Source organism: Octopus sinensis, linkage group LG11 (genome assembly GCF_006345805.1).
Source record: "Octopus sinensis linkage group LG11, ASM634580v1, whole genome shotgun sequence".
Lineage (NCBI taxonomy): Eukaryota > Metazoa > Mollusca > Cephalopoda > Octopoda > Octopodidae > Octopus > Octopus sinensis.
In genome coordinates this window covers 59,282,500-59,310,402 of record NC_043007.1, presented here as the reverse complement: position 1 = coordinate 59,310,402, position 27,903 = coordinate 59,282,500, and the positions used below count along the sequence as shown (strand labels likewise).

At 34.3% G+C, this 27,903-nt stretch overlaps 1 protein-coding gene across 2 annotated transcripts in view; it reads right to left on the bottom strand.

Annotated features, from left to right (window-relative positions):
* The window catches only part of LOC115217184 (serine/threonine-protein phosphatase 4 regulatory subunit 3A), a 56,962-nt gene that overhangs the window by 12,954 nt on the left and 16,105 nt on the right, over positions 1 to 27,903 (bottom strand). Inside the window, exons 5-14 of one of the 2 annotated variants that reach the window (XM_029786813.2) lie at positions 22,062 to 22,685; positions 18,956 to 19,105; positions 18,024 to 18,068; positions 16,423 to 16,539; positions 16,056 to 16,110; positions 13,632 to 13,700; positions 10,191 to 10,267; positions 6,157 to 6,259; positions 5,477 to 5,635; positions 4,973 to 5,142 (exon numbers count right to left, since the gene is read on the bottom strand). In XM_029786813.2, the coding sequence (XP_029642673.1) occupies positions 4,973 to 5,142; positions 5,477 to 5,635; positions 6,157 to 6,259; positions 10,191 to 10,267; positions 13,632 to 13,700; positions 16,056 to 16,110; positions 16,423 to 16,539; positions 18,024 to 18,068; positions 18,956 to 19,105; positions 22,062 to 22,685 (1,569 nt within the window). The remainder of the gene's footprint in view (positions 1 to 4,972; positions 5,143 to 5,476; positions 5,636 to 6,156; positions 6,260 to 10,190; positions 10,268 to 13,631; positions 13,701 to 16,055; positions 16,111 to 16,422; positions 16,540 to 18,023; positions 18,069 to 18,955; positions 19,106 to 22,061; positions 22,686 to 27,903) is intronic. The other variant, XM_029786814.2, reaches the window with a different exon arrangement.

Genomic DNA, 27,903 nt, shown 5'->3' with positions numbered 1-27,903 from the left:
AATTTGGAAGAGTACTACATTGCAGCTAAGCCAGATGAAAGCAAATAACAGCCAAATATCTCTGAAGTTACACCCTACTATCCTAACCCATCTTGTTTTGCTTTTTGTCATATATAGCATATAATCACCTTTGTTTTAAAATCCATTTTCCATGCTTGCATAGATCAAACAAAAGCATATTGGAACAGTGGTGTCCTTTCTACCACCAATCCCCACTTGTTTCCAATTAGGTAAAAATATCCCAATCTGAGACAAATACAAGCTGCCTGAACATGTTTTCATGCCAGACTGCAAGCAGATACATAACTAGCAAAGACATTGTTTACAAACCAGCAAGCAAAACATGTAGCTAAACAAATGTGTAGAGGGAAATAAAAATCACTCACAAAAACACACACACAATGGGCTTCTTTCAACTTCCATTTACCAAATCCACTCACAAAACTTCAATGGGTCCAAGGTTAAAATAGAAAACACTAACCCAAGGTGCTACAAACTGAGACTGAATCAAAATCAAAATTAGAAAGTGAACTTCTTAACCATGCCTGCACCTATACACACACATATATATAAAAGAGCAGCCAATTCTCCCTCAAACCACACTCTATTGGGCCATGTGTGTGTGTGTGTGTGTGTGTGTGTGGTGTGTGTGTGTGGAAGCATTTGAAGAGGCCAGGATAACACATGCAATACTTGAGATTTAAAAAAGAGTGTTACAATTGAGAAGCTGAATCACAATGACCTTTTTGTGCATACAGTTTGTGACAGACCATGCTTTTCTTTTGCTAGGCTCAAATCTCATCTGCAAACCCATGGAAAACGAATCTCCACCAACTATTCTGCCTATGTCTGGTACAGGAGGTGGTCAGACTCTGCATAACATGAAGACAACCACCACCATATACATATATTGTTGAACCGTTAATCCCCACACGTTTTTCTCTCTCAATCCTTCCTGTTGAAGAGCATAAGCTCGAAACATCAAAGACTTTTCCATTCTGCCTGAAACTAATACACCTGCTAGTTGTTCCTTCACCTGTCCATCTTCTGTTTTGAACTATACACACACACACATATGAACCAAAGAAGTATACTCCTGTGTGACAGCGAACCTTAAATCAGGATTAAGAAGTTTGTTTCGCTAGCAGATGATTTTAGATCCAGTGCAACTGCACAGCATGTTTGGCAAGTGTCTGATGCTCCAAGCCAGCTAATGTCTTGCATGAGTGAATCTGATAAACAGAAACTGTACAAAGCTTGTCATGTGTGTTTGTGCCTGAGTGGGATGTCTACATTCTGCACAGATAGTTACTATTTCCTACTAACAAATCAACTGCTAGCTCTGGGCTTTCACAGATATGTGGAATTTAAAAAGAAAAAAAATTAACTTGAAAACTAAAACAGTGCTGCTATATGTATTCACCAAAGCTCTGCCAGCATGGCAAAATAGATGAGACATAAACAAATTTATAAATGTATGCATATGTGTGTGCACAAGCACATGTGCCTCAAAGAATGCCTATTCCACAAACAAAATACATCATAGAGGCAGATTTTCTAAGGCCAGATGCCTGATGCCCTTCCTTCTGCAATACCTCACCTATTTCCAAGTAAGGTAATAATTCCCTACTCTACTGAACAACAAACAGTCTGGACAAAGCTATGAGTCAATCTGTTTACAAAGATCACGGAACATGTGAAGACATGTCAAGAAACCCAGATGTGCTTTCAGTTAACTGCAAGCATGCAACACCACCTGTATTGATAACAAGACTATTGTTTATTTACTCTGTGTGTGTGTGTGTGTGTGTGTGTGTGTGTGTGTGCGTGCGTGTGTGTATATGTTTGTCCTCCACCACCATGACAACTGGTGTTGGCTTGTATACATCCCTGAAACATAGCAGTTCAAAAGAGATCAATAGAATAAGTACTAGGCTTAAGACAAGAAGTACTGGGATTGATTTGTTTGACTAAGACCCTTCAAAGCAGTATCCAAGCATGACCAAAGTCTTATGAGTGAGACGAGTGTATGAAATGAAAAATGTCAGCAAACATATAAAGACAAGGGGAAACACCAACTCACACAAAAGCATACATAGTTGTATGGTTCAGAAATTTGTCCCTCAACCATGTAGTTTTGGGTTCAATCCCACTGTGTGACACCTTAGGCAAGTGTCTTCCAAGTCAAGCAAGGCCTTGTGAGTGGATCTGGTAGCTGGAAACTGAAAGAAGCCAGTTGTGTATGCATATGTTTATAACCATCACATGATGGTTATAAATAAACATCATCACCATACAAAGAGTGTCCATTCCCAATTTTCTGTGAAAATATGTCTAGTCATATGGAAATATTACCTTACTTGGTAACAGGTGAGGGTTGGCAACAGGAAGAGCACCCAGTGATAGAAAAACTGCTTCAACAAATTTCATCCCACCCATGCAAGCATGGAGAAGTGGACATTAGAAAGATTTCATAAACAGACACAACTGGCCTCAGTTTGTGTCAGCTCATTATATACATGTGTGAGTTACACACACCTACATCATTTGTTGTCTTGTATATCAGGGTTTCCATTTCTAAATTTGTCCCTTTTTAAGGGTGCGTATGCGTAATATGATTGCAGCTGGAAGGCCTTTCATCATGGCTACCCATGGTGCTAAAAGAACCAAAAAATTTTTCAGTCAACCAGGAACTCTCTCCACAATTTTCAACACTCTACCAATCATTAGTTCCCACTATCCCCATGCAGAAATGTACACAAAACAATCGTAACACGCAAAAGCTCATGCCACAACTATAATACTGTTTTTAAGATGGCATGTTAAAAGTTTGTGTGTGTGTATAAAATAGAATTATATTATATATACTAGCATAGTACTCATCAAAAATAATGGGTGTTTATTGCAGTCTCCTTTCCAGTACTCTTAATCATTCTACTTCAGGCTTTGATTCAATTTCCTAAGATTCATTTTGTCTTCTTTCAGTTATTCCTTTTACCTTGAGCCTTGCTTCTGGTTGTCGTTTTCCAAAACTTCTACCCAATTCACATCAAGCACTGACTTCTGGCGACACGCATCATCTTTAGTGTGCAGCTGGGAAGTCAAGCAAGAATTTCTTCGTCTGTTTGACTTGCAATCACCTGCTGTATATTTGAAAAGTCGTCTCTTCACTTCTCTACTCTTACACCATCACTCCCTCACACTCCTTCACTTTTCTCACTCACACACATCATTATTACTTCATGTCCTCTATGTCAATATATAGGATGCGAGAATAGCCAGGTGAATAAAAAATTTGCTTTAACATCATGAAGTCCAAGGTTCAATAAAACTGAGTGGCATATTGCTCGAGTATCTTTTTACCCAAGCTTTGTGAATGAAATTTAGTAGACAGAAACTGTGTGGAAGCCCATCAGATAGATTGTACCTAAAGTTCAAAGGGCCAGCTTTGTTAAATACTATGTCAAAATGATTCAGCTTGAGAATCAGGAGACACTGATTTTGGAATACTCAGCCACTTCACATTAACTGAAGTAGTTTACTCAGTTAATTGTCAAAAATCAATGTAGGATCCACCATCATACACACATGCAATCACATAACCATATGTGTATATATATAGTAATATTAACAATATTAATTATAATTTATAAATATATAATGCATAGCTATGTGCATTTCCACAAATTACATGTCTCTTAAGATCACAGTAGTCTGTAGTATCCATGAGCATTGGGTAGATCATAACTCAACCACTGGTCTAAAGGGATAAACATCTCTCTAGTAAACAGCCATTAATGTTATATTGCCTGAAGAAATGAATCCACGAAGATGATCTAACTGATGCCCACAGATACTATGGACTACATCCCATGAATACGGATTGTGATCTGAAGAGACGTGATTTGTGGAAACAAGCATAGCAATGCATTAAATGTTTATAAATTCCATCCAAAGATTATTATTACTCTATTTATCCTACACTAGCAGTATCGCCCGGCGTTGCTCAGGTTTGTAAGGGAAATAACTATAAAGCATTTTTAGAGAGTTATAGCCAAAAAATAGCAAAAAAATGGAAAAAAAATGATGGTAAATTTTTTTTGAGAGTTAAAAAAGGTGGAGTTGCGTCCCCTAGACGGTCTGTGGTTTGGGTTTCTGATTCTCGACCCCATGTCGAATTTATCGATTTTTTTCAGAACTGGGGGAACTTTTCAAAATTTTCGCTGCGTTAGTCTTGAATTATGACATTGGGCTATGTGTGTGTCAAGTTTCATCAGAATCGGTTGAAAGCCGTGGTCAGAGTGAGGGTACGAGAAAACAGACACACAGAAACACGCACAGACAAACTGCCGTTTATATAGAGAGAGATTATATCAGTACAGCTCGATGCAACCCCAAAAACTGGTTCACCAGTCAGCATCATTAAACTGCAGCTAGCATAATGGAATAGCTTTATTTGCATATTCAAAACGTTTCCCATAAACAAATTTAAAAGATATATACACACACACACACACACACACAATGATCTACTTATCTCAAAATCTTCCATCTTCATGTTTCTCATCATCTGTCTATCTCACAAACTTTTAAATCAGACATGAATTTGTCTCTGTACTTATCACATTACTTCTTTATTGTAGACACCTATCTTTTTACACTTCTCTTACCTGTATTATCTCTTCTCTCTCCCTCCTCCTTTCATCTCTCTCTCAACTTCATTGTTCATTTCACTTTCCGTGAACTCTCTACCCCAACAAGTCACTTTATGTAGCTGTTCAGCTAATAAATAAATATGATCTGTAGTATTGCACATTGATTTCTATTTCTCCTGCTTGTACCACCTAATACAAATTCTATGTATATGCATACATACACATGTATATTATAGTCATTTTAAATGTGCACTGTCAATTACTGGAAGAACAATTTTTTTTAAATTCCATACAAAAAAAAAAATTACACAACCTACCATTTTCACAAACTCAAACATTTCAATCATGGCAGAGTTCAGCAGGTTATATCTGTCACCATTAGCATTAAAGGCATCTACAACAGGTTGAAATAGATTTCCCTTAGTGATGTAACGATTGTAAAATTCCTCTTTCAAGCCAATTATCTTTCTCATAAATCGCAAGGCACCTGTAAAAAAAATTGTGATTGCAATTTAATAGAAGTCATTTGTAGACATATTAATACAAGCTCTACACTACAATTACAATCTAGACTTCAAAATAAATTTTTGATAGCAAGAATTGCCTACACTAAAAGATTAGTAAATTAATATGGTCTGCAAAGAAAATGTTGATACACCTACATTAAGAGAAATTAAAATCTTATGCAATTAAGATAATATACAATAAATTTTATTATCAACTATATAGTAATTTGGAAGTGGTACCAAGTTAATGCTTAATGGTGAATAAATAATACCAATTACAGATAGACTTGAACAAGAATAATTTTGATCACTTACACAAGGCTAGAAAAGCATGCTGGGACTTCAGTAAGACAAGAACCCTCCGTAGAAGGTCCTTGCTAATGATATAATTCTTGATGTGATACGTATGGTGTTCAACACAAAATGAAAGTAACTCCATTATAAGACTCAGAAGTTGAGCAGTTTGATAATCATCTGGTAAAAAAAGGAAAATAATTTACAAATATTATTTTTTAAACCAATATATTATTATTAAAATTGGTCAACCATGTATATTCTCATGTATTAGAGAATGCAAAACAAAACAAAGCAAAGAAGGGAGACAAAAAGAAGAAATAAGTGTGGAAATGGGAAAAGCCACAGGAGTTTGTTACTATTGCTGCAATTTACAAGATGTTTATATTATTTCAAACATTTCAGTTAATATCTAACTGAACTCTCATTTCAACTTTAGATACTGAGAATATATTTGAGGAAAACTGAACATTATTAAGAGAAGTATAAAGTAATTCTTACGTGTAAATTAGTCTAAAAAGTATGGATAAAACACTTAACTTTCTGTATTCATATTTATTGTTCTATGGTAGCATAATATCTAGTTAGACGCTGCTTACGCAAATGTAATTAAAGAACAATCCATTTTCATTAGATCCAAAAATGCCAAGAATACTGGCTAGTTATAAAACAGGTAGTATCAAAAAACAAAAAAAACTTACCTTTACTAGGTTTATTGTCTGTAGTGTTAGCAAATAACGGAGCAGTCAATACATGCATACTATGTTTATAGAAAAAACTAAGAAATTCAGTTTTTTCAGTTTTCTGAAAGAAACATAAAACAGTTACATTATTATTAAAATATCATCTATTATGTTCACTTCAAGATATTAGTTTCTGTACAATCACACCTCAACTTTAAAATTTATTCAAATTGTAATAAAACATGAGTTACAGTGAAATAGTGACTAAATGTGTAGATTTCCAACTGACAACAAAACATGATTAAAACAACTCCAATTTTATTCTGCATGTAAATACATTCAGCATAATTCAAATATAATATGAAACACAAAAATGCAACTGATTACAAACTGCACTATGAAAATAAACACAGCATTTGACCCCCACCATAATGCATAACAAGTAAGAAATCATTTTTTACGGTTCAGGTTTGGAAATTATATTTTCTACAGAAATCTAAAGACAAATTTACATCTCAAAACTCCTAATGAATACAATAAATTAATGATTATTTCAAGATTATAATATAATTTTTAAAACAATATATTAAGTTATCAAGAGAGAAATGAAACAGAACAGAATGCGTTAAGTTCAAAAATCTGAGGTTCTAAAATTAACCCTATTGTTAGCGTTCCTACTACGAGGGGCGTTCAATAAGTAATGCCCCTGACCCACTTGCAGTTGTTTGATATAGCTGAAATTTTGCATGTGCAACTATTTATATCTCTATAGATTAAGTGGCAAATTACAGCTCTGAACTAATTGTGGTTTCCGATTTACAGGTGTTTGAACTGAGTCAAGTGTGAAATGGAGCATGTTGAGTGTCGAGCAGTGATCCGGTTTTTGTATTTGAAAGGACGCACACCACGGGAGACTTTTGATGAAATGAAAGTAACTTATGGTGATGATGCCCCATCATATGACCTTGTAAAACGCTGGCATCGTGAATTCAAACATGGTCGGAACTCTGTGGAAACAGCTCCCAGATCTGGTCACCCCCTTCTGCCATTGATGAGGCATCTGTCTGTCAAGTTGAGGCTGCCATTTTGGAAGATCGCCGCATAACTATTCGCCAAATAGCCCATGAGGTCAAGATTAGTACCGGGTCTGTGGAAACTATCATTCATGACCATTTGCATATGAAAAAGGTGTCTGCCAGATGGATTCCAAGGTTGCTCACACCTTTCCAGAAGCAAGAACGCGTCGATTGCTCGAGGATGAATTTGGAGATGTGCCAAGAAGATGAGTCAAAATTTTTCAAAAGACTGATTGCATAGGATAAAACCTGGGTCCGTCACTATGATCCAGAGACCAAAGCCCAGTCAATGCAGTGGAAGCACAGTGACTCACCTCCTCCAAAGAAGGCAAGGGTGCAGCCCTCCGCTGGCAAGGTCATGCTTAGAGTCTTCTGGGACCAGGACGGAGTAGTGAAGACAGATTTCCTGGCAAAGGGTGCCACAATTACAGGAGTCTATTATGCTTCACTTTTGAGGAAATTAAGAGAAGCTATCAAAATCAAGAGGCGGGGCAAGATCAGCAAAGGCATCCTCCTCCTGCAGGACAACGCTCCGATCCACAACTCGCGTGTCACCAGATCAGAAGCACAGGCGTGCGGCTATGAACTCATCTCCCATCCCCCCTACTCTCCTGACCTTGCACCCTCTGATTTTCACCTCTTCCCAGCCATGAAGTTGTTTTTTAAAGGAAAGCGTTTCCCAGATGATGCAGCCTTGATTTCTGAAGTCACGTCGTGGTTGGAGGACCAAGCTGGGGTCTTCTACAAAAACGGTCTTCAGAGCTGCATCAAACGATGGGAGAAATACGTAACTCTGGGTGGTTCCTATGTAGAAAAAGACTAGTAACTGTTTCAAGTTTCGTTGCTCCACTGCTATGGGAAGTGGGTCAGGGGCATTACTTATTGAACGCCCCTCGTATATTGATTGCTTCTTTAGTCCCCTAATGATTTATTCATAGCTGTGCTACAGCTGTTCAGGTTAAAAACATGATCTCCAGCAACTGAAGAGAACTATCCATCTCTACAAATGCACCACAATTCATACAAGGCAATCATCCAAACTACAAAGGATGTCTTAGTGCACTGAACAGCTCCCCCACCTCCTTAACTGCAGCTGATCCTTTTAGTGATTTGCCAAAGTCTTCAACCATAGTGATTTTCTACCCAGTACTCCCACAGAAAAAACAACCAGCTTTGCTGCTCTCTTTGAATCTACCCTCAAGTTGCATGTGAGTAAATCCCTCCAAATCTACCCACTTTCACACCACCATCACACATACATATGAAGTATAAAAGTGCCTCCAGTTAATTCAAACCAAGATCACTAGCCATGAGAATGTCTCTTCCATTGCCTTCACTGTACCCTCATTAAACTCTTGATTCTCTCTCTTAACAAGGATACATCTTAATTTTTGGAAATGCAATACAGTATCTCTAATTCCCAAGAAGTGCAACCCCTCCAACTTCTATCACATTTACTTCTCAATTAAAAAGCAACAGAGACCACCATTAACAATACTATTCAACACCACAAATCAATCAATCTCTCCTTAATGACTACCAGTACAGCTTTCATAAAGCTAGATCTATTGCAAAACTACTCCCATACATCACTCACCAATGTGCTCCTGAGCTAATGAAAATTAGTGACAGAATTGTTGCCCTCAACATCGGCAAACTTTTTGACTATGTTGCATTTAAAATTGCCTAACTATGGGCTTCAGCTGCCTTTCATCTCATGGACCAGTAGTTTCCCATGAGATTGGCCTACCATGATCTGTGCTCATGGAATAGTCTCTTTGACCCAACTATCTACTCTGGTATGTCACAGCTTTCCTGTTATACATCAGTTACTTACCAAAACATCTAACAACAAGCACTCTTTACACAACCACTCTTCATTCTTTTTAACCTACAATACCCAAAACAACTGAATGCAAAATCTGCACTGATTACATGAAAACAGGTCACAGCAACATCCTCCCATGACTTCCTGTCAATCTTGTTTTCACTCAATAATAAATTTTTTTTTAAATAATCGATACTCCAGACTCTACATTAACTACTCTGCTCAGTCATTTCTTTCTAAAATATCAGCCCTCTGGAATTTCCTCCTTGTAAATGTCTGCATCTGCAATCATCAGCTTGCAACAGTTTAAACAGAATGTTAACAGTATCAATCTTATCAACACTGGACGACTTAAGAAGAGGCAGTGCCATAGCTTCACATGCTATAGGCACCGTCTCTTCCTTCTGATCTAGCTATTAAACATATCTGCACATCCTTTAATATCTGAAATAGCGAACTGAGTAATATCTTAAAATGAGTTGATTCCAGCAGTGGCAACCCACCCAACCCATGCCAGCATAGCATTATTGTTTACCTCCTTTTTAAAAATTCTTAATATTATTTCTTTGTATTTTTAGCTTTAATGCACCTTTTAATTTTGAGAGAAAAAATATCTTATTTGTTTTGAATACTGATCTTATTCTCACTCTTCTTTTTCTTTTTATAACTGCTTAACAGGAAAATATATACAGATAGGGATAGCCTTTTCATGCAGGTGCAACTAATGTCTTCCACATAGCAACAAAGAACTGGAATATCTAAAGCACAAAATTACAAATGTTAATATTTCTTTCCTTCATTTTCCCTCCTTTTCAAGTTTATTGTCTGGAACTTCAAATCAATAAAACATTTTAAACATTTTATCCTTCATAACAGAAGTAACTTAGAAAGTTCCACTTTTTTACCTGTGGTAGAGCAGTAAATACTATAATTTTTAATTATCTTTCAACTCAACCCATATGTCAAATTGGTGTATATCACATTACTGCTACCTATCCTCTGCAGAACACCATAATTTTCATATTGGAAAATAAAAACTTATCAGATGATTGAAATGACTATTCAAAATAAATAGGATTCCAAAACTTTTCTTCAATCAAGGCAATGAAAAGAATGATTAACTAAAGAAATATTTAATAGAAACATACATTGGCTGTGGCAAGCATATTCTCAGGATCAATCAATAGTCTTATGATAGCCATCAACTGCATTGCGCCACCCAATTCTAAAAAAGAAAATTTATTTTCAATACAAAAAAGACCATTTAACAAGGTTTTTGTGTCAACAACAGTTTTTAAAATTAAGAAAAAAATTTTAAATAAAAAAACCTGTAATAACTCTTACAGAACTTCTACATTTTTAATATACTTCATTATAATTCAGAGAGATTGAGCAGTAAAATATTACTCTGAAATGCTCACATAACCTTTTAGCATTCAGATTATAGCTTTAAGATTCTGATGATGTGACTGATTATTTTTACAATGACATTGTGGGGTGTGAGGGGCTGGATCTGCTTAGTTTGAACATAAAACAAGTAAAATATTTGGGCTGTATATGGCCAATTTAAATGCTAAAGCTTTAATATCAAAATATTAATACAAAACATCTAAGCAAGATTCAAAATGCTTAGAAATCAAACAAAAATTCTGAAAATTACAGTTGAAAGAGTAATAATTATCAATAATAAATCTCTCAGCAAGATGTAAACAGTAGCAGCATGACATCATGAAGTATATTTGCCACCTAAATGTGGCTGACCCATATGGGACGATGCTACTGTTGTTTATAGCCCCAGGAAGACATCTCCAGTTGGATAACTACACACTGTCTGTGTCCAATCAGTATTTGCGAAGGGAAATCATCGTTCTCACCTCTAGCCTTATGTGATACACATGGACCGGGTTTCTGTGACAATCACCAGCTAGGGATGAGAACCGATTCTAAATGCAAAATACTATATGCTTTTTCCAGTGACAAACCATTGCTGATCTCAAAACAGGAGAAACAAGAAATAATAAATCACTGAATGAGATGTAAACAGTAGCAGCACAACATCATGAAGTATATTTGCCACCTAAATGTGGCTGACCCATATGGGACGATACTACAGTTGTTTATAGCCCCAGGAAGACATCTCCTCCAGCTGGCTAACAACACACTGAGTCTGATCAGTATTTGCGAAAGGAAATCATTGTTCCATCATCTTCCTGGGGTTATAAACAACAGTAACAGCGTCCCATATGGGTCAGCCACATTTAGGTGGCAAATATACTTCACAAAGTAATAATTATATTATAGAAATAATAAAAAGAAATGCAATAAGAAAACAGAATGTAAAAAGTGAGAGAAGACAACCTCCAAAATTTATACAACTATTTTTCCCTAACAAAATTTATTTGCAAACAACTCTAATAGTATATTTAATGTGTCTGAGGTGGAGAGTTGACATTCAGAGGTTTCAATGAACAATACATGAAATAATTTTAAAATTTGTAAATTTCATACTATTCATGTTGCAATAGAAGAAAAAAAGAAAAAGAACATCGGTCTCTTTCTCATTATCACAGAAAATAGTCAAGAAGGAAGACTGCAGTTCACAGATCTTAGCGGCCTTTTACAGATTACTGAATCAGCATAGATGGAATTGTTATATGCTAGTGAGAAAAAAAAGAAGACAAGAAGTAGAAAAATAATTCTAAAAGGTCTAGTGAAGCAAGCTGAATGAGTGGCGAGATGGGGATCACTAACAAGCTGCAATTTCAGTGATAAATCAAGTGAGTGGAGCCCATTAATAAACAACTTTGCCAGAAGTCTAACATGTATCTATGTATATATGTGTGTATGTGTGTACATCCACACACACAATCATAAAATTTTGTTAACAAGAGCAGAAAATGAAATGACATTTCTGATGATTCTAAGCTTGATTCTATATTGCAGATTTTATAATTGAATGCAGGACAAGCAAAGATACTATTATAAGTAATTACATACAATTATTTCTGTCATCTTGGACATATTCATTTCTCTTATTGTGGAGTAGACAACATAGTTGAGCAAATTTGTCTCATGATAGAGAAATTGGAAGGATTACTCTTTAGATACTTAGTAATTTAATATCTATGGTGATCATACTTAGTGAAGTATCTAAAAAAAGAGAATTGAATTTGTGTGAGAAAAATGTCCAAGGTGACATTTAATGTATATGGCCAATAAAATAACTGATTACTGACACTACTTTGAAATTTCTCAGAACTGAGACTACAGAAAGGTAGGGAGAAACTTCCATGGCAAAAGAACCAGAAAACTTGGTCATAATTGGAAAAGGGTGAAACATTACGAGCATTTACCCAAATGGATTGACTGAGTAAGTGTGGTAGTAATAGCAGAACAAACTTAGTCAAGTTTTGTTGGTTTATGAGATTTGGTAGTGTGGGACTAAAAAAATTTACATAACTGCATGCATCAGAATAATTAGATTTTTTTAACCCTTTAGCATTTAAACTGGCTATATTCAGCCCAAATATTTTACTTGGTTCTATGTTCAGACAAACTAGATCTGGCCTCTTACACCTACCTTACAATGTCATTATAAAAACAATCAGATCATCAAAGTCTCAAAGCTTCAAGATAATGCATGATTAATTCAAAACAATGCAAATAAATAAGTATTACATTTGACAGGATAATCTGAGTGCTTAAGGGCTAAAGCTGCATGCCAATAAATTTCAAATCGGACTTATTTCCTGCTAGTCTGAGACAAGCAATTATATCATGTCAAACAGTGTAATAATGTTATCAGCAGGTGTATCAGCTTATTGATTATAAGTCAATAGTTCAACACATTCTATGATGGAATATTACACTTCACTTTATTTTCAAGTCATATATTAAAGACTTCTGATATAAAGTATTGCTAGAGTAAAAAATAACAATTTAAATCAAATTTTATTCAGGTTTCAATAATGTATCAAAGTATGTGAAATAGATTATCAGTTTCTAAAGCTAATGTACAGTTTCCATCAATATCAAGTTCAAATAAATAATGTGAGATCACATTTTAATTACATTTCATATAACTTATTCTAAAGTTCTCAAGCCTATTTTGAAAAGTATTATTCATTAACTAATTTCAATAAATTTTCTTGTTATTTAATAGAATTTTCATTATTTGAATACAATTTATATCATTTTTATAGGTTGTTGAAATTAAACATCTTATTTCACAAGTAATCATTAAATATGAAAGTATTAAATCAGCAGCCCAGTGTTGGTTAAAATTAAAATAAAATAAAAACTAAGATAAATAAATAAGTCATTGTAAAGAACTGCATGCACTAAGGAACTACACTGAATTTTTTTCTATTACTGTCTAAATTAACAAAATAATCAACTACTTAAATAACCTCAACATATAATAAAATATACAATTTTGAGTATTTCTAAACAGCCATCACTGAAGAAGACTTTACTGAGATCTGTTAAGAACCAGCTAAAAGTACAAAAGGAATCTCTATGGAAACATCAAGAAATCTACCAAAATAAAGTAAGAAAATCATATACATTGAAAAGATCGATCATCTTACCCCATCTACTGACCAACAAATGATCTAACGGCTGGCGTGAACTCTTGAGACATCTCTTTCTTTTCAATTCTATGAGCGAATGAACAGAGGAAATATCTCAATCTTGGACAAATAAAAGTTAACCAACAAGAGGAAAGAAAGAAAAGAAAAAACATTAAACACATGAACTAGCCTACATTAACCATGGATAAAAAAGCAAGTACCAACACTAAAGGCTGTCTTTTTCTTCTTTTATAAAACCTACTCAAAATTAAACCAAATCAACTACAAGAGAGATAAGAACAGTAGAATAACAAATCAGAAATATATAATTTCATATCTTTAAATCAAAACTTTGTTTTTATAAACCAAGACATTCTCAGAAGACAAATATTGTTCAATACCAATGATCTAAAACAGATTCACTAATATTCTAAGTAAAACAAAATATAAAGTGAAAAGAAACCAGCTACTTTCAGATTTATTGCCAATCAAAAAGAGAGCAGTTTAATAAATAGAAAATTTCAGTTAACAAACTTTGTGTGTGTGTGTGTGTGTGTGAAGGAGAGATGGAGAGAGAGAGAGAGATTAGAAAATTTATATTAAAGCCTTATGCGCACAATGATTTTTTTATTTCTTGTAATCATGAATTCTCTGAAATATCCAATAGAGGTAAATTTTGTGATTTAAGGTCTAATTAGAAATGTTACCTAACCAATAATTCCAGTTAATAAATGCAAATAATAAAGTTTCAGTAAACTACTGTATTAATAAAATTTCAACTAGAATTTATGTTAATCACTTTACTCCATATAAATTTAATCTAAGGCATAAACAAATACTGAAATCCAAAAGTAAATAATAACCAAAGAAGTTGGTTAAAATCTTAAACAGAAAAAAGAACACATGTTCATGAGCATAAAAGTGTTCAAATTATTCCAAAATCAGATAAATTTTCTTTGAGAAAAGTTTTCAACAAATTTATCACTTATAGTTCAAATAGGAAAGAGAAGGGACACTGTTGTCTACAATTTTCTTTTTTGTTTTATCTAAGCTTAAATCTTCTGATAGAGTTGTCTAAAGAAAGATCTATTATAACCAATATTTTTGTTTTTTTATCTTTTAATTAAGAGATGGTAACAATTTTATTAAAGCTATACAAAACACAGGGGTTTTCATGGCAAAAATATTCTGCTTTGAGAAAATATGTTCTCAAAACATCAAAGACTGTAATAGCAGTACAAAAGATGCAACAAGCTCTGGAAGGCCAACAGAGCAGGATTGTTTCTTAGTTGTTGTTAGAAAACTGACACAGTAGCTCAATTCATCTTAACCATCATTCATCCATTTGCAAGATCTTGTTAAAATGGTTAAGTGAATGCTACATGTTTTGCAAGTTGATTTGAATGTGTAAAAATTTTAAGTTAACTCTTGCTTTTGTTCTTTTAATTATAAAATATTGTTACACTTCTAAAGTATTGAGCACTACAAAGAATTTGTACAAGAAAATCATTAACCTACATATACAGCCAAGGCAAATATCCACTGTAAGGTTTTGTTAGGTGCTAAGTGGGGAAAAGTTAATTTAAAATATTTATTTCTTTATTGCCCACAAGGAGCTAATCATAGAGGGGACAAACAAGGACAATGGGATTAAGTCAATTACATCGAATAACTGGTACTTATTCAATCAACCCTGAAAGGATGAAAGGCAAAGTCAACCTCAGCGGAATTTGAACTCAGAACGTAGTGACAGACGAAATACCGCTAAGCATTTCGCCCGGTGTAATAACGATTCTGCCAGCTCACCTAGCCATACAATAACAAAGGAATCTTACTATCAATAACTAAACATTACTTCTAGCTTTAAAAAAAGAGTAAGATGAAGGACAAGCCTTCATAACATTAGAATCACAAATAGGAACAATACAAATACTTCCTTGAAGAAAAGTTCCATTTTTACAATGTTCTGTTAATTCAGATTATCTATCTAGGAGTCAGAAATATAATCTAACTGATTAATATCCTGCTTCTTTAACTGACAAAACCACTTGCACAATTTTTGCCTAGAAACTGTATGAAATTATAATCATCATATTAAAAATATTTTTGAATTTTTGGTAGAGAGCCATGAATATAAAAAAAATTTCTCAGATTGTCATTTTAAATCATGATGTGAAACCACCACAAAAATATATAATAGCAACTGAACTGTAGCATGCAACATACGTACACATAAAACTTCTACACTGTACTAATAAAATATGCTAAAACGTATACACATGCAGAAAAATTTACTGACTAAGCAAAAATTAAAATATGGATTTATTTGGAGGCAGGGGTGGGGGGGAAGGCAACAAACTGAACATCAGAGGCAATACAAATCATTAAGAAACTTTAATAACTAAAGCAATAAATATAAAGAATTTTATAAAGTGATCTTACCTGGATCCGTATCATTGATCATCTGCTCGATGACCAAGTTGATTAATAAGTCTTCCTGAAAAAGTAAAATTGCCATATAAACATTTTCATTTTCCAAACACAATATCACAGGCAAATATTCTACTTTTTTTTCATTCAAATGTCTATCAATAATTCTTAAAGATTAGCATTATGAATCAATAATATAAATGCATATTATGAACAAATTATTTTACTATAGCATGAAAGTTTTTGTTACCTAAAAAAAAAAATACCAAAATTTTTGGTTATTTACATATCTGAAATATGTTCTTTATAAATAAAATTGTAATAAAATCTTCACATTTATGAAACAAAACAAGCTGAATTCACATGGAAATTTTCTTACATCATCTTGACTTTGTCCTTCCAGAAGAATGAATTCACGAACCATGGACGGACTGAACTCCACTATATAGGAAAATATGTCAATGGCTGCTGTTTTCATCTGCTCGTCATCTAATCCCTAAAATTGAAATTACATTCTATGATAACAAAAAACTGAGTTTTGCTATTTTTATAGATAATAAAGATAATTTTAGCTTGAACACATTAAATACTTCATTAATAAAGTAAAGAAATTTTCTCCAAATTTGAAGAAAATCTATTTAGCATTTACTAATTTCATGGAAAAATACCAATTGTAGCATATACAATTTTATCCATAACACTAAAAACAATAAAGATTAATATTAACTATTTCTACAACAATCAACTATATAAGCCAATAAAATACAGGTAGCAAGACATCATCATTATTATTTAACATCTGTCTTCCATGTTGGCATGCATAGGCTGGTTCAACAAGATCCAACAAGTTGGAGGACTGCATTGTGCTCCAATGTCTGTTTGGCATGGTTTCACAACTGGATACACTTTCACCAACCACTTTAGTGTATTTGGTGCTTTTCTTGTGACACCAGCATTAGAGAGGTTGCCACATAACTCACAAGACTAAAGAGCTTTGTTCTGAGGCAGCTTTATACTAAGTGTTGAGAGGAAGGAAGAACACACATATTTCTTGGAACAGGAAACTGTGCAATTAAAGTAGAATTTTTATATACTACAAAGATGAAAAATTAAGAAGCAGTGGGATACACAGTGAAAATATATTAAAATAACACACCACTACTTAGAAATCACCTAAAGAATACAAAATTTATGGAGGGGGGGATATTCCCTTTAAACCACACTCAGTTTACACCAAAAAGTGCATATTAAAGTATTCATATTCCAATTGAAGTCTTGTTTAATGAATCGCCTAGCTGCCACCCATGTCGGTGACACGTAAAAGCACCAACCGATCGTGGCCGTTTGCCCACCTGCTCTGGCCCCTGTGCCAGTGGCACGTAAAAAACACCCACTACACTCACTTTCTTAACTAACAATTCTTAACTTAACAATTCTCTTAAATTAATTAATATTGCACATACTATGAACAAAGTTCACTGTCTTGTATATTCTAAGTTATTTAGTATTCATGAATCCACAACAAATATTAATACGATTGTTGTCAACATACACAACATACCTAACTTTCTCACTGACAACATTAAAACATATGAGATACCACATCTTATTTGCTCAACACTCCAAAGAGTGTTTTATTTTGTTCTAAGTATCCCATTTGCAGATTTCTGAGTAGAAATATAGTACCATGATAACAGACATGAGTAAAATCGTTAATGAATCTACCACTTTCACATAGTTCATTAACTTGAAATTCATTTATCATTGCAGCAATTGACTATGGCATTATTATGCCCATCAGTTTAATTACATTTCTTATGCCATTAGCAGATTTAACTAATATTTATTGTCTAATCACTTTCAGCTGATTTTACTATTGTTCTAATAAAGACTATGATACCAAGGAAATAAAATTTAATTTCATTTGTTTTTAATTCAATAGAAAATAGTATAACAACTTTCAAAAAAAGTCCTACTTACCAAAATAATTTCAATGGCTGACAGAATTCCAAGATTAGATAAAGTCTGTGAGGAAGAAATATTATATTGGAATTAGTATTGAAACAACAGAGTAATAAAATATAAAAGGAAACTCCCCAATTCAAATAATCCTTTTTACACCAACTCATCTAAGACTGCTTCTAGTTCTCTATGATATAATCTTTTTTCTAAGTTATCTATATTAAAACCTTCCATCAAACTTTCAAGTTTGTTTGTTTAAAATACCAACTTAATAATGACAATTATTTTACTAAATTCATTATTTTCAAAATTAATTCAAACATAGGCAATGTATTGCAACAGAAAAATAACAACAAAAGGTATAATAAATAAATTATACAAAATTCCTAGTGAGGAACAAATGAAAACATGCAACTACACTATTATATAGCAAATACTGCTTGGTAAAATTATGTTCATTCTGTTTGCTGCATTAAAGAAATATGCTATTTTGATCGCCATTTTTATATTGTTGTGCATACAATCAGGAAAGAAGAAAGAATTGATTTTTGAAGAAAACGTTTTAAATTAGATCCTCTTGCTTATAGAATGCCTGAAATTTTATACATGTTTTAACTGATATAAAATTAAACAGTTCATAATAATGTTTCCAATAATTTTCAGTATTTAAACTAAACATATAAAAATGTTATAAAAATACCAAATTATCTCAAACATGAAATAATTGCTGAGTAGAAAAGAAAAACACTAAATGCTAAAATAGCCTTAGATATATTCATTTGGCATATACTTATATATTAAGTATACTATACAATCCCACAAACATGGGTCAATATTTTGTTTTCATTTTTACTCATCTGTAATAAACAAAAAACTTAACCCAAAGCATTTAAAACAATAGTTATTGTTTTTTTTTATTAAACTTTATGTTCAAATGATAAAATATTTACCTTAAAAAAGGAGTCCCTGTTTTGTGGTTGTAATGTTTGAGAAAATGTACAAAATTCTTTAAGGAAAAGAACTAATTCTCTTCTTTTTTCATCATCTGTTTCATCATCAGTAAGTTGAGTGAATAAACTATTTAAGAATTTTTCATCTTCCTGTATATCAAACCAAGAAAAAACAATTCCATCAAAATGTTTCAGAGATATGAATGAATATGGTTCTCAAGAATTCTTTTAGATAACAACTGTCTTTTATTAAAACACCAAAATACTAAACCATGTAATACTTAAGTTAACTCTTTGATACCAACCAACCTGAGAGTGCCCACAGTTCTATGATGCAAACTTCCTTTTTTAAAGTGGTCTAAATTAAAAACTTCTATCAATACACTGAACCGCAAAAGAAACGCAAGACATGTGTGACTGTGAAATATATTTTAATTTCATTATGTCAGAAATAAATTTTGATAAATCTGATGAAGTCAATTTCTTGGAAGCATTTTGACCACAGTCTATAAGTTGTTGTCATGCGTTCTGGTAGTGGGTGGATCCAGCACATCAAGATTGTATGGCGTGACATGTTCAATACTTTGCATACCCTCCCTGGGTGTTCAAAACAGCCATACACCATTGGTACATGGAGTGCACGAGGCAGTTCACAAAAGCCATTGGCACCTGTGCCTAAACCCTGAGGAAAGCTGCTTCCAGTTCCACACAAGCTGTCAGCCTTTGGCCCACCTGATTCATCTATCTCTGGATTTCGTCCCACAAGTGTTCAGTTGGGTTCAAATCCAGGCCGAGACCTAGCCACAGCATTAATTATCCTACTGGAACACATGGCTATGGTGACATGAAAAGGCACAATGTGAGGTCTAATGATCTGGTCAACATAACACTGCACTGTGACACCAGTCCCTCTGCCTGCACCAACATTTTGGAACACATGGGACCCAATTTTTTGATTCAGGCCTATAAAACCCCAAAACATGATGCTTTGGCCACCCTGCACATCTCTTTTCATGACACGTGTCTCTGTAGCGTTCATCCCTCCTACACCGCACCCTCACTCTGCCATCCAAGCTGGAAACGCAGTACCAGCTCTCTTCAGAGAAGACTATCAACTTCCATTGTTGACGCTGCCAATGTTGGTTCTGTGTAGCCCACTGTAGTTGTGCTGGATGGTGGTGGGCAGTGAGGGCAGCCCCCCGCCCCCCTCTGAGTAGGACGACAGCAATGCAGGTTGTTGGTAGCCAGTCAATGTTGTACTATGTTGTCGTTGATGGGTTGCTGTCCAGTGCCAATGGTCTCGCGAGTTGTCATGTTGGCTGATCTAAAGACACAGAGGTGTTGCAGGTGAATGAAGCGGTCCTGCCTGGGTGTAGTCACCCAGGGGGCACCATCTGCGGGCATGGTTTGCAGTGCTGTTGGTGTTGTTTTATCACTGTTGCAGGCAGCCAGTTGATGACATGCCATGTCGTCACTGATGGGTCGCTCTCCCGTGCCAATGGTCTCATGAACTGTCACACTGGCCAGTCTGAAGCGATCACAGAGGTGTTACAGGTGGAGGAAGTGGTCCTGCCCAGGCACCCGGGGGGTGCCTCTGCAGGCATGGTCTGCAGTGCTATTGGTGTTCTTTTATCACTGCAGGCAATAGATGGTGCTGACATGGACATTGTAAGCTATCACAACAGCCAGGGCATGCTGCCCTACTAGCAATTGACTGAGAGTTTGTTCCCTCTGTGCTGCTGACAACCGGGTCACACCTGATGCATCCAAATTACGAATGCCAGGAATGCAGTTCATGTTGATTTTTACACGCATAACCTCCACAAGATGCATTTTGGCATCTCATTTCAGGGAAAGTTGAAAGGTTACATGCAATCTGGATCTCAGCCATAAACCAACATGTCTTGGAATATTTACACTTATATCCCTGAAATAAATTTTCAGAATTTACCATATGGAAATGACATTTGAAAAAATCAAGTTTCTTTTGTGGTTCAGTGTATTTCATGATAGTAGTTTATGTTCCACACACCAGCTTCGTAACACAATTATATTACTTAATTCTTCATTATTTTCAAAATACATTAAAATTGTAATGAAAGGGTTAATGGTCGTTTTCAAGGAGTATGCTTGATGTAAAAAATATAACAAATTCAAATGCCAATGATTCTGCAATAACTGCCAGATATTCTAACAACTTACAATGCAATAATATTATTCAAATATAAAGAATCCTTGGAGCTTCAAGTTTTCACTTTTGTTTGTTTTTTAATTATTTGAAGTATCAAGAATTATTCACAATAGATGTTAGCAGTTAAAACTGAATCATCATAAAGTACACATTATTTACTTTCAGATCTAAGTGAACAGTTTTCAATAAGAGAACCAATAAACCAATAATTCAGCATAATTCAACATTACTACTTGTTTATATAATGATTCAATAACTGTGTAATGAAGTGTTTTACATTCTAAATTATCACAATGCAAACCTGTCCACTCTGAAAATGGGGAATGGTAAAAAAGACAGAAATTTGTAAGTCTGAAATGTTAGTTAAAAATGAAAAATTGAGAAACAAGCTTAATTAAAATCTCCTACAACAAAATATTATTGGGGGGGGGGGTTGACAGCAATGTTGACAAATGTTTCTATGTTAAAGGTGAAATCATCTTCATAAGGTACAAAACCATTATTCAAAAGTCTGTAGAAAAGTACACATAGTCTTGGAAAGATTGGTTTCTTTCCAGCACAAAGAGGAGAGAGTAACAGATTAGCCCTCTCATGTTAAAAGAATCAATACACTAAACCAGTGGTTCCCAACCTGGGAGTCTGTGAACTAAATTCAAAATTTCATATATATATATACATACACACATAAGGATAAGCAATATCCTGGAGTCCATGGGAAAACTCATTTAAATAAAAGGTCCTTAGTAGTGAAAACGTTGGGAACCACTGGGAACCATCTAAATGTTAACACCACTGACAAATGTAAAGAAAAATATTAAAAGCAGTCATATTAATTCAAAAACCATTTGATTAACTAAGGATGAATGTAAAATAGTAAATTGAAAAGAAAAAACTGTTTAAATTGAAAATATTTACCTGTATCATTGTAACAATTTCTACTTTATTGAAAAATATGAAGGAACTTAATGTTGACAAGATATTTTCTTCAAAAACTGAAGGTGTTGGTAATATCACATCCTGGATATACTGTACTCTGTAAGTTTGGTGGATTTTGTTCCGCAATTCTGTATTTGTGATGGGTATAACTTCTTTGAACCGCGATGTGTTTTGTAAGTACTCTCTATGTCTAGCTGGCTGAGATAGAGAAGAGTCATATTCTAAAATACCAACAACATCAAATATAATGTCATCAGCAAACATGATCTCAAAAAGAGCATTTTTGTTAAGCAAAAAGATACTCTTAAAAATGTCATAAAGGTGATGTAATCCATCAATGTTATCAAGGTCCTCACACATATGAAATAAATCTATAAGTTTTTTAATGTAATTTTCAGTTTCTATTGCTACTGAGAGTTTCTCTCGCCGTATAGGCGACGGAAGCACGTTGTTAAACAGTTCTGAGATCTCCTCGAGTTTGCTTAAATCACACGGAGGCAACTCAATAGGGGGAGCTGCATCAGGCATGTCATCAAAGCGCTCATCTTCAGATTCTTCCACAACGTCTTGAGTTATATCCACTGAAGGATCTTTGCCCTGAACCTGAAATAAATTAAATTTGTAAGTCAAATTTTGTTTTTGTTTTTTTTTTTCATAAAAGGAGTTTAACAAAAAAAGGGCTTCATTAAAGAATAACAAAAAAAAAAAAGAAGCTCTACTACATAACATGTGCAAATTCTAAGCCTATGCTTTAATTGAAAGAACATTTAAGCAAACTTTCAAGTATTAGAAAGAGAAAATGTTGGCATATACAGAAATTTCACAAGTTTCAAATTGCATGTGTATCACAAAATACACTTAAATACTTCTTGTTAAAGTTATTTTAGTCCTCTTAACTATCTATATATACTGAACAACAAAAGAAACATCGCACTGTAAAAGATTGTTTCACACACAATATTGAGATTATATGGATTTTATTATACTTCTAAGTAATTTGACATCAGGAAGATATCACTGACCCACAACATCACTCACCTTTGAAAACAAAAGGATTGTATGTGGGGTTTGAACTCACTCACTTTTCATGAACATGGTAATGCTTGCAAACGCATCTTTATGAAAAGCATAATACACATGCAAAACGTAGACTCATTGTTGAAAAAAATCGATAATAGGGCCCACCCGATGGATCCTTCTATCTACTACATACGAGGGGCATTCAATAAGTAATGCCCCTGACCCACTTCCCATAGCAGTAGAGCAACGAAACTTGAAACAGTTATTAGTTTTTTTCTACATAGGAACCACCCAGAGTTACGCATTTCTCCCATCATTTGATGCAGCTCTGGAGACCGTTTTTGTAGAAGACCCCAGTCTGGTCCACCAACCACGACGTGACTTCAGAAATCAAGACTGCATCATCTGGGAAACGCTTTCCTTTAAAAAACAACTTCATGGCTGGGAAGAGGTGAAAATCAGAGGGTGCAAGGTCAGGAAAGTAGGTGGGATGGGGGAGAGTTCATAGCCGCACGCCTGTGCTTCTGATCTGGTGACACGCGAGTTGTGGACCGGAGCGTCGTCCTGCAGGAGGAGGATGCCTTTGTTGATCTTGCCCCGCCTCTTGATTTTGATAGCTTCTCTTAATTTCCTCAAAAGTGAAGCATAATAGGCTCCTGTAATTGTGGTACCCTTTGTCAGGAAATCTGTCATCACTACTCCGTCCTGGTCCCAGAAGACTGTGAGCATGACCTTGCCAGTGGAGGCCTGCACCCTTGCCTTCTTTGGAGGAGGTGAGTCACGGTGCTTCCACTGCATTGACTGGGCTTTGGTCTCTGGATCATAGTGTTGGACCCAGGTTTCATCCTGTGTAATCAGTCTTTTGAAAAATTTTGACTCATCTTCTTGGCACATCTCCAAATTCATCCTCGAGCACTCGACACGTTCTTGCTTCTGGAAAGGTGTAAGCAACCTGGGAATCCATCTGGCAGGCACCTTTTGCATATGCAATTGGTCATGAATGATAGTTTCCACAGACCCGGTACTAATCTTGACAATAGTTTTTCTGTGAATGGCAGAAGTTATACATTTCCCAGATGCCTTCGCTAAGCAGAATGTATTTGCCACTTGACCCTTGTAATCTCTTCTCGGCCATCAGGGGCTAGAATGGAGATGACAGACCTCCAACGAAATCATTTCTTCACAACAATGTCTATCTTTCTGACTGCTTTTCCATAGTTATAAAGACTAGAACTCCGTAAGATAAAGGCAGTTACTGAGAGCGACCATCAGTGAGTGTGAACATTACTTATCCCCACAATGAATCGTCAAGTGCCCATTGGCAAAATGAATACCGCTTGTTCTTACTGCAAGGCTCTAAAATGGCCAAATGAGACTCCTTCTATATGCTGCTTCAAAGGCAGTGCGAGGCTGGACAGACTGCAAAATCCACCAGATGTATTACTGCAGCTTCTTCTACAAGACACTCCCGATGGTATAAATTTACATCATAAAATATGGAAATGCAATGCATTCTTCGTGATGACATCATTTGGCGCAGAGGAAGAGTTCACTTGAGAAGGTCACTTTTCAACTGTCAAAATCAGGGGCCAATGCTATCATCAAGTGGGGAGCCTAATACCTTTTACTAGATGCAGATCTGAAATACCTATGTGAATAGCATGAAATCTGCTTTGGAGAGGATGGACGAGCTGCCTGATCTCAAAGTTATCCACCGAGTGCAAATTGATCATTTGGGATGAAGCGACAATGAATCATTAGGGGGGTTTTGAGGCTCTTGGCAGGTTACTTCAAGATCTGAGGCCTAACAGTACTCCTTGCAGATGACTTTCGATAAATACTCCCAGTCATCCCAAAGAAGATGAGAGCAGATGAGGTAAATGTGAGCTATCAAATCTTCATAACTTTGGAGCAAGCTTAGAAAGTTGAAACTCACAACAAACATGAGTGCAGTTAGGTGGTGATGCATACATGGAGAACATCTGCAGGCAATTAATGGATATTGGAAACGGTGCTGTAATTGCTGAGTAGGATAGAAAGATTAGTTTACTCTTTGACAATTTGGTGTCAAATATATATGAACTATTGGAGAAAGTTTCCCCCAATCTGAAGATAGAATTCACAGACCATTGTTAGCTGAGAAAATGTGCAATTTTGGCACAAAAAATGTCGCACCCAATGGCATAAACAATCATCTGGCAATCGTCGCACATACAAGTCAATTGATACTGTGCTCCACACCAATGATGCTGTTCATTACTCTGCTGAATTCCTCAATAGCCTTGCACCTTCAGGTCTACCACCGCATAAATTTGCATCTAAAGGTTGCAGTCCCAGTTATACTTCTAAGAAACCTCGATCCTCCAAAGTAATGCAATGGCACAGGACTTGTCAACCACCAACAATCTCACCCTCCTCAAGCTGACAGTTAATTGGACTTTTTCATGACGGAAGATACACCTTTTGTGGCAGTTGTAATGAAATTGCTTTTATATATCAGAGTAATAAGACGTTTCAATAGAACATCTTTATTCCCAGGAATTAGAGGGTGCACCAGCTAGCATATGTATATGCGTTTATATATACTTATATATATGTATATGTATATAAATGTATTTATATGTGTGTGTATATATATATATATTATATATATATATATATATATAAATGTATATGTATATATATGTATGTATATATATGTATGTATATATATATATATATATATATATCCGGAGGCGGAATGGCCCAGTGGTTAGGCCAGCAGACTTGTGATTTCGATTCTCAGACTGGGCGTTATGAATGTTTATTGAGCGAAAAATACCTAAAGTTCCATGAGGCTCCGGCAGGGGTAGTGGCGATCCCTGCTGTACTCTTTCGCTGCAACTTTCTCCTGTTGGCCTGCTCATTTAGCCAGTGGGGTGGCAACATTTGAAGGCTAAAACAATGCAAAGCGCATTGTGACCAGCGATGTGTAGCAACATCTGATAGCCTGGCCGATCATGTGATATATATATATATATATATATAATATATATATATTAATAAATATAAGTATATATTTATATATATGTATATATTTATATTTATGAATATATATTTATATTTATATATAATGTGGTGGTATGTTGTCTACTTAATGTAACAATCCCATGAAAGGCAATACTACTGCCAGTTAGCCCTAGGAAACTGTTTCCTACGGCTAAATGGCAGTAGCATTCTGTTTTATGTAACTAATTGTAGTAGTAGAATGTGTATAAATTAGCACGAGATTATATAGTCTATATTACATAATTAGAATAAGTTGAAAATTAGATGTTTATAAAATAAATTAATTAATGAAAATAGATTAAATTATAGAATTTTAGCTTAATTTATGTTTATTTTATTATGTATTTCACGTATTTAGTATTTAAATTATTTAGATTTTACAATTTTTCTAGTTAATAGTATATTAAAGTTAATTTTTGTATTCCTTATTCTTACAACGAAAATACATTTGTAATTTTAATAGCTTAAATACATATTTCTATCTATTTCTTCTATAAATTCTATTTACGCCATATTTTCACGTAATATATTTCTTGTATTTCTTATAAACGCTAAGTTTGACATTTTACGTTTAAATTGTTAGTTAGTTAACGAATATCCTTTGACAAGTTATATTTTTATTTTAAGAAACATTGTTAAATGCTTTTCGATTATTTATAGTTAAAACATGTATTTTTTTATTTATTTATTGATAATTAGTGTAAGTTAAGATAAGTACATTTATTCTATTATTATTTTTTATTATTTATGAGTGACTATATTTTTAAATAGAATTAATTTTAGTCCAATTTAATTTTGAATCAAACTGATTTTATTATTATTATCTATTTGAAAATATAGACATGAAACATGCGTAGTCTTTTCACAACTATTTACTATTTATTGTATTTTACTGATTTAAAATAAGGTTTTTTTTATAGTATATGTTTTCTATATGGTGTGAATATCATCTTTATTGAATTGTTTAATAGTGCTTTTTCCCTAAATTATATACATATATATTGTGAAATTTGATTTAAAATTGTTAAACTTAATTTTTCCCTGTAAGTTTTGGAATTATATTCCCTACTAATATTATTATATTTATATACATATATATTCATATATATATTTATGTATATACTAGCTGACATACCCGGTAATTCCCAGGAAAGCGGGGTTTATCACTTGGTTCCATTCTCAATTATTTCCCTAACCCAGTAACAACAATACAAAGTATATAGCCATTAAAACGGATTTTATGCATTTATTGAGAATACCGAACTGTCTTATGATCTTGTTTATAGGAATTCCAATAAGTTATGAATACCCAAATTGTGAAGTCAGTTATGTAATAACATGAAATCAATTACCTGATAGTAAAAATTCAAATAAGGAGGCCTTGAAAAGGGCTTTAATACGTTCCCAGAGTATATAGAACGCAGAAGAAAATACTAATAAGATATGTATACTAAAATCGTGAAGATTGTTACTTAACAACAGATTAAACAGATATGAGATAATAACAATTTAAAGTAATGAAGAAAAAGTTTTTTGCGTTCACACACAATACTACCCTCAGCAACGCTAGTGTTGGTATATTCATAAATAAGTCACTAACTGAAATACGTGGTTCTATTGTTTAGGAAAATACTATTTACTTGTTTAAGTGTTGTACTGGACAAATTTCGAAAATAAACTCAAATACTAAGAAATAAGCATCCTCGATTTGATTTGTACGAAATAGTTTACGAACATAAAGGGGTTATTTCCC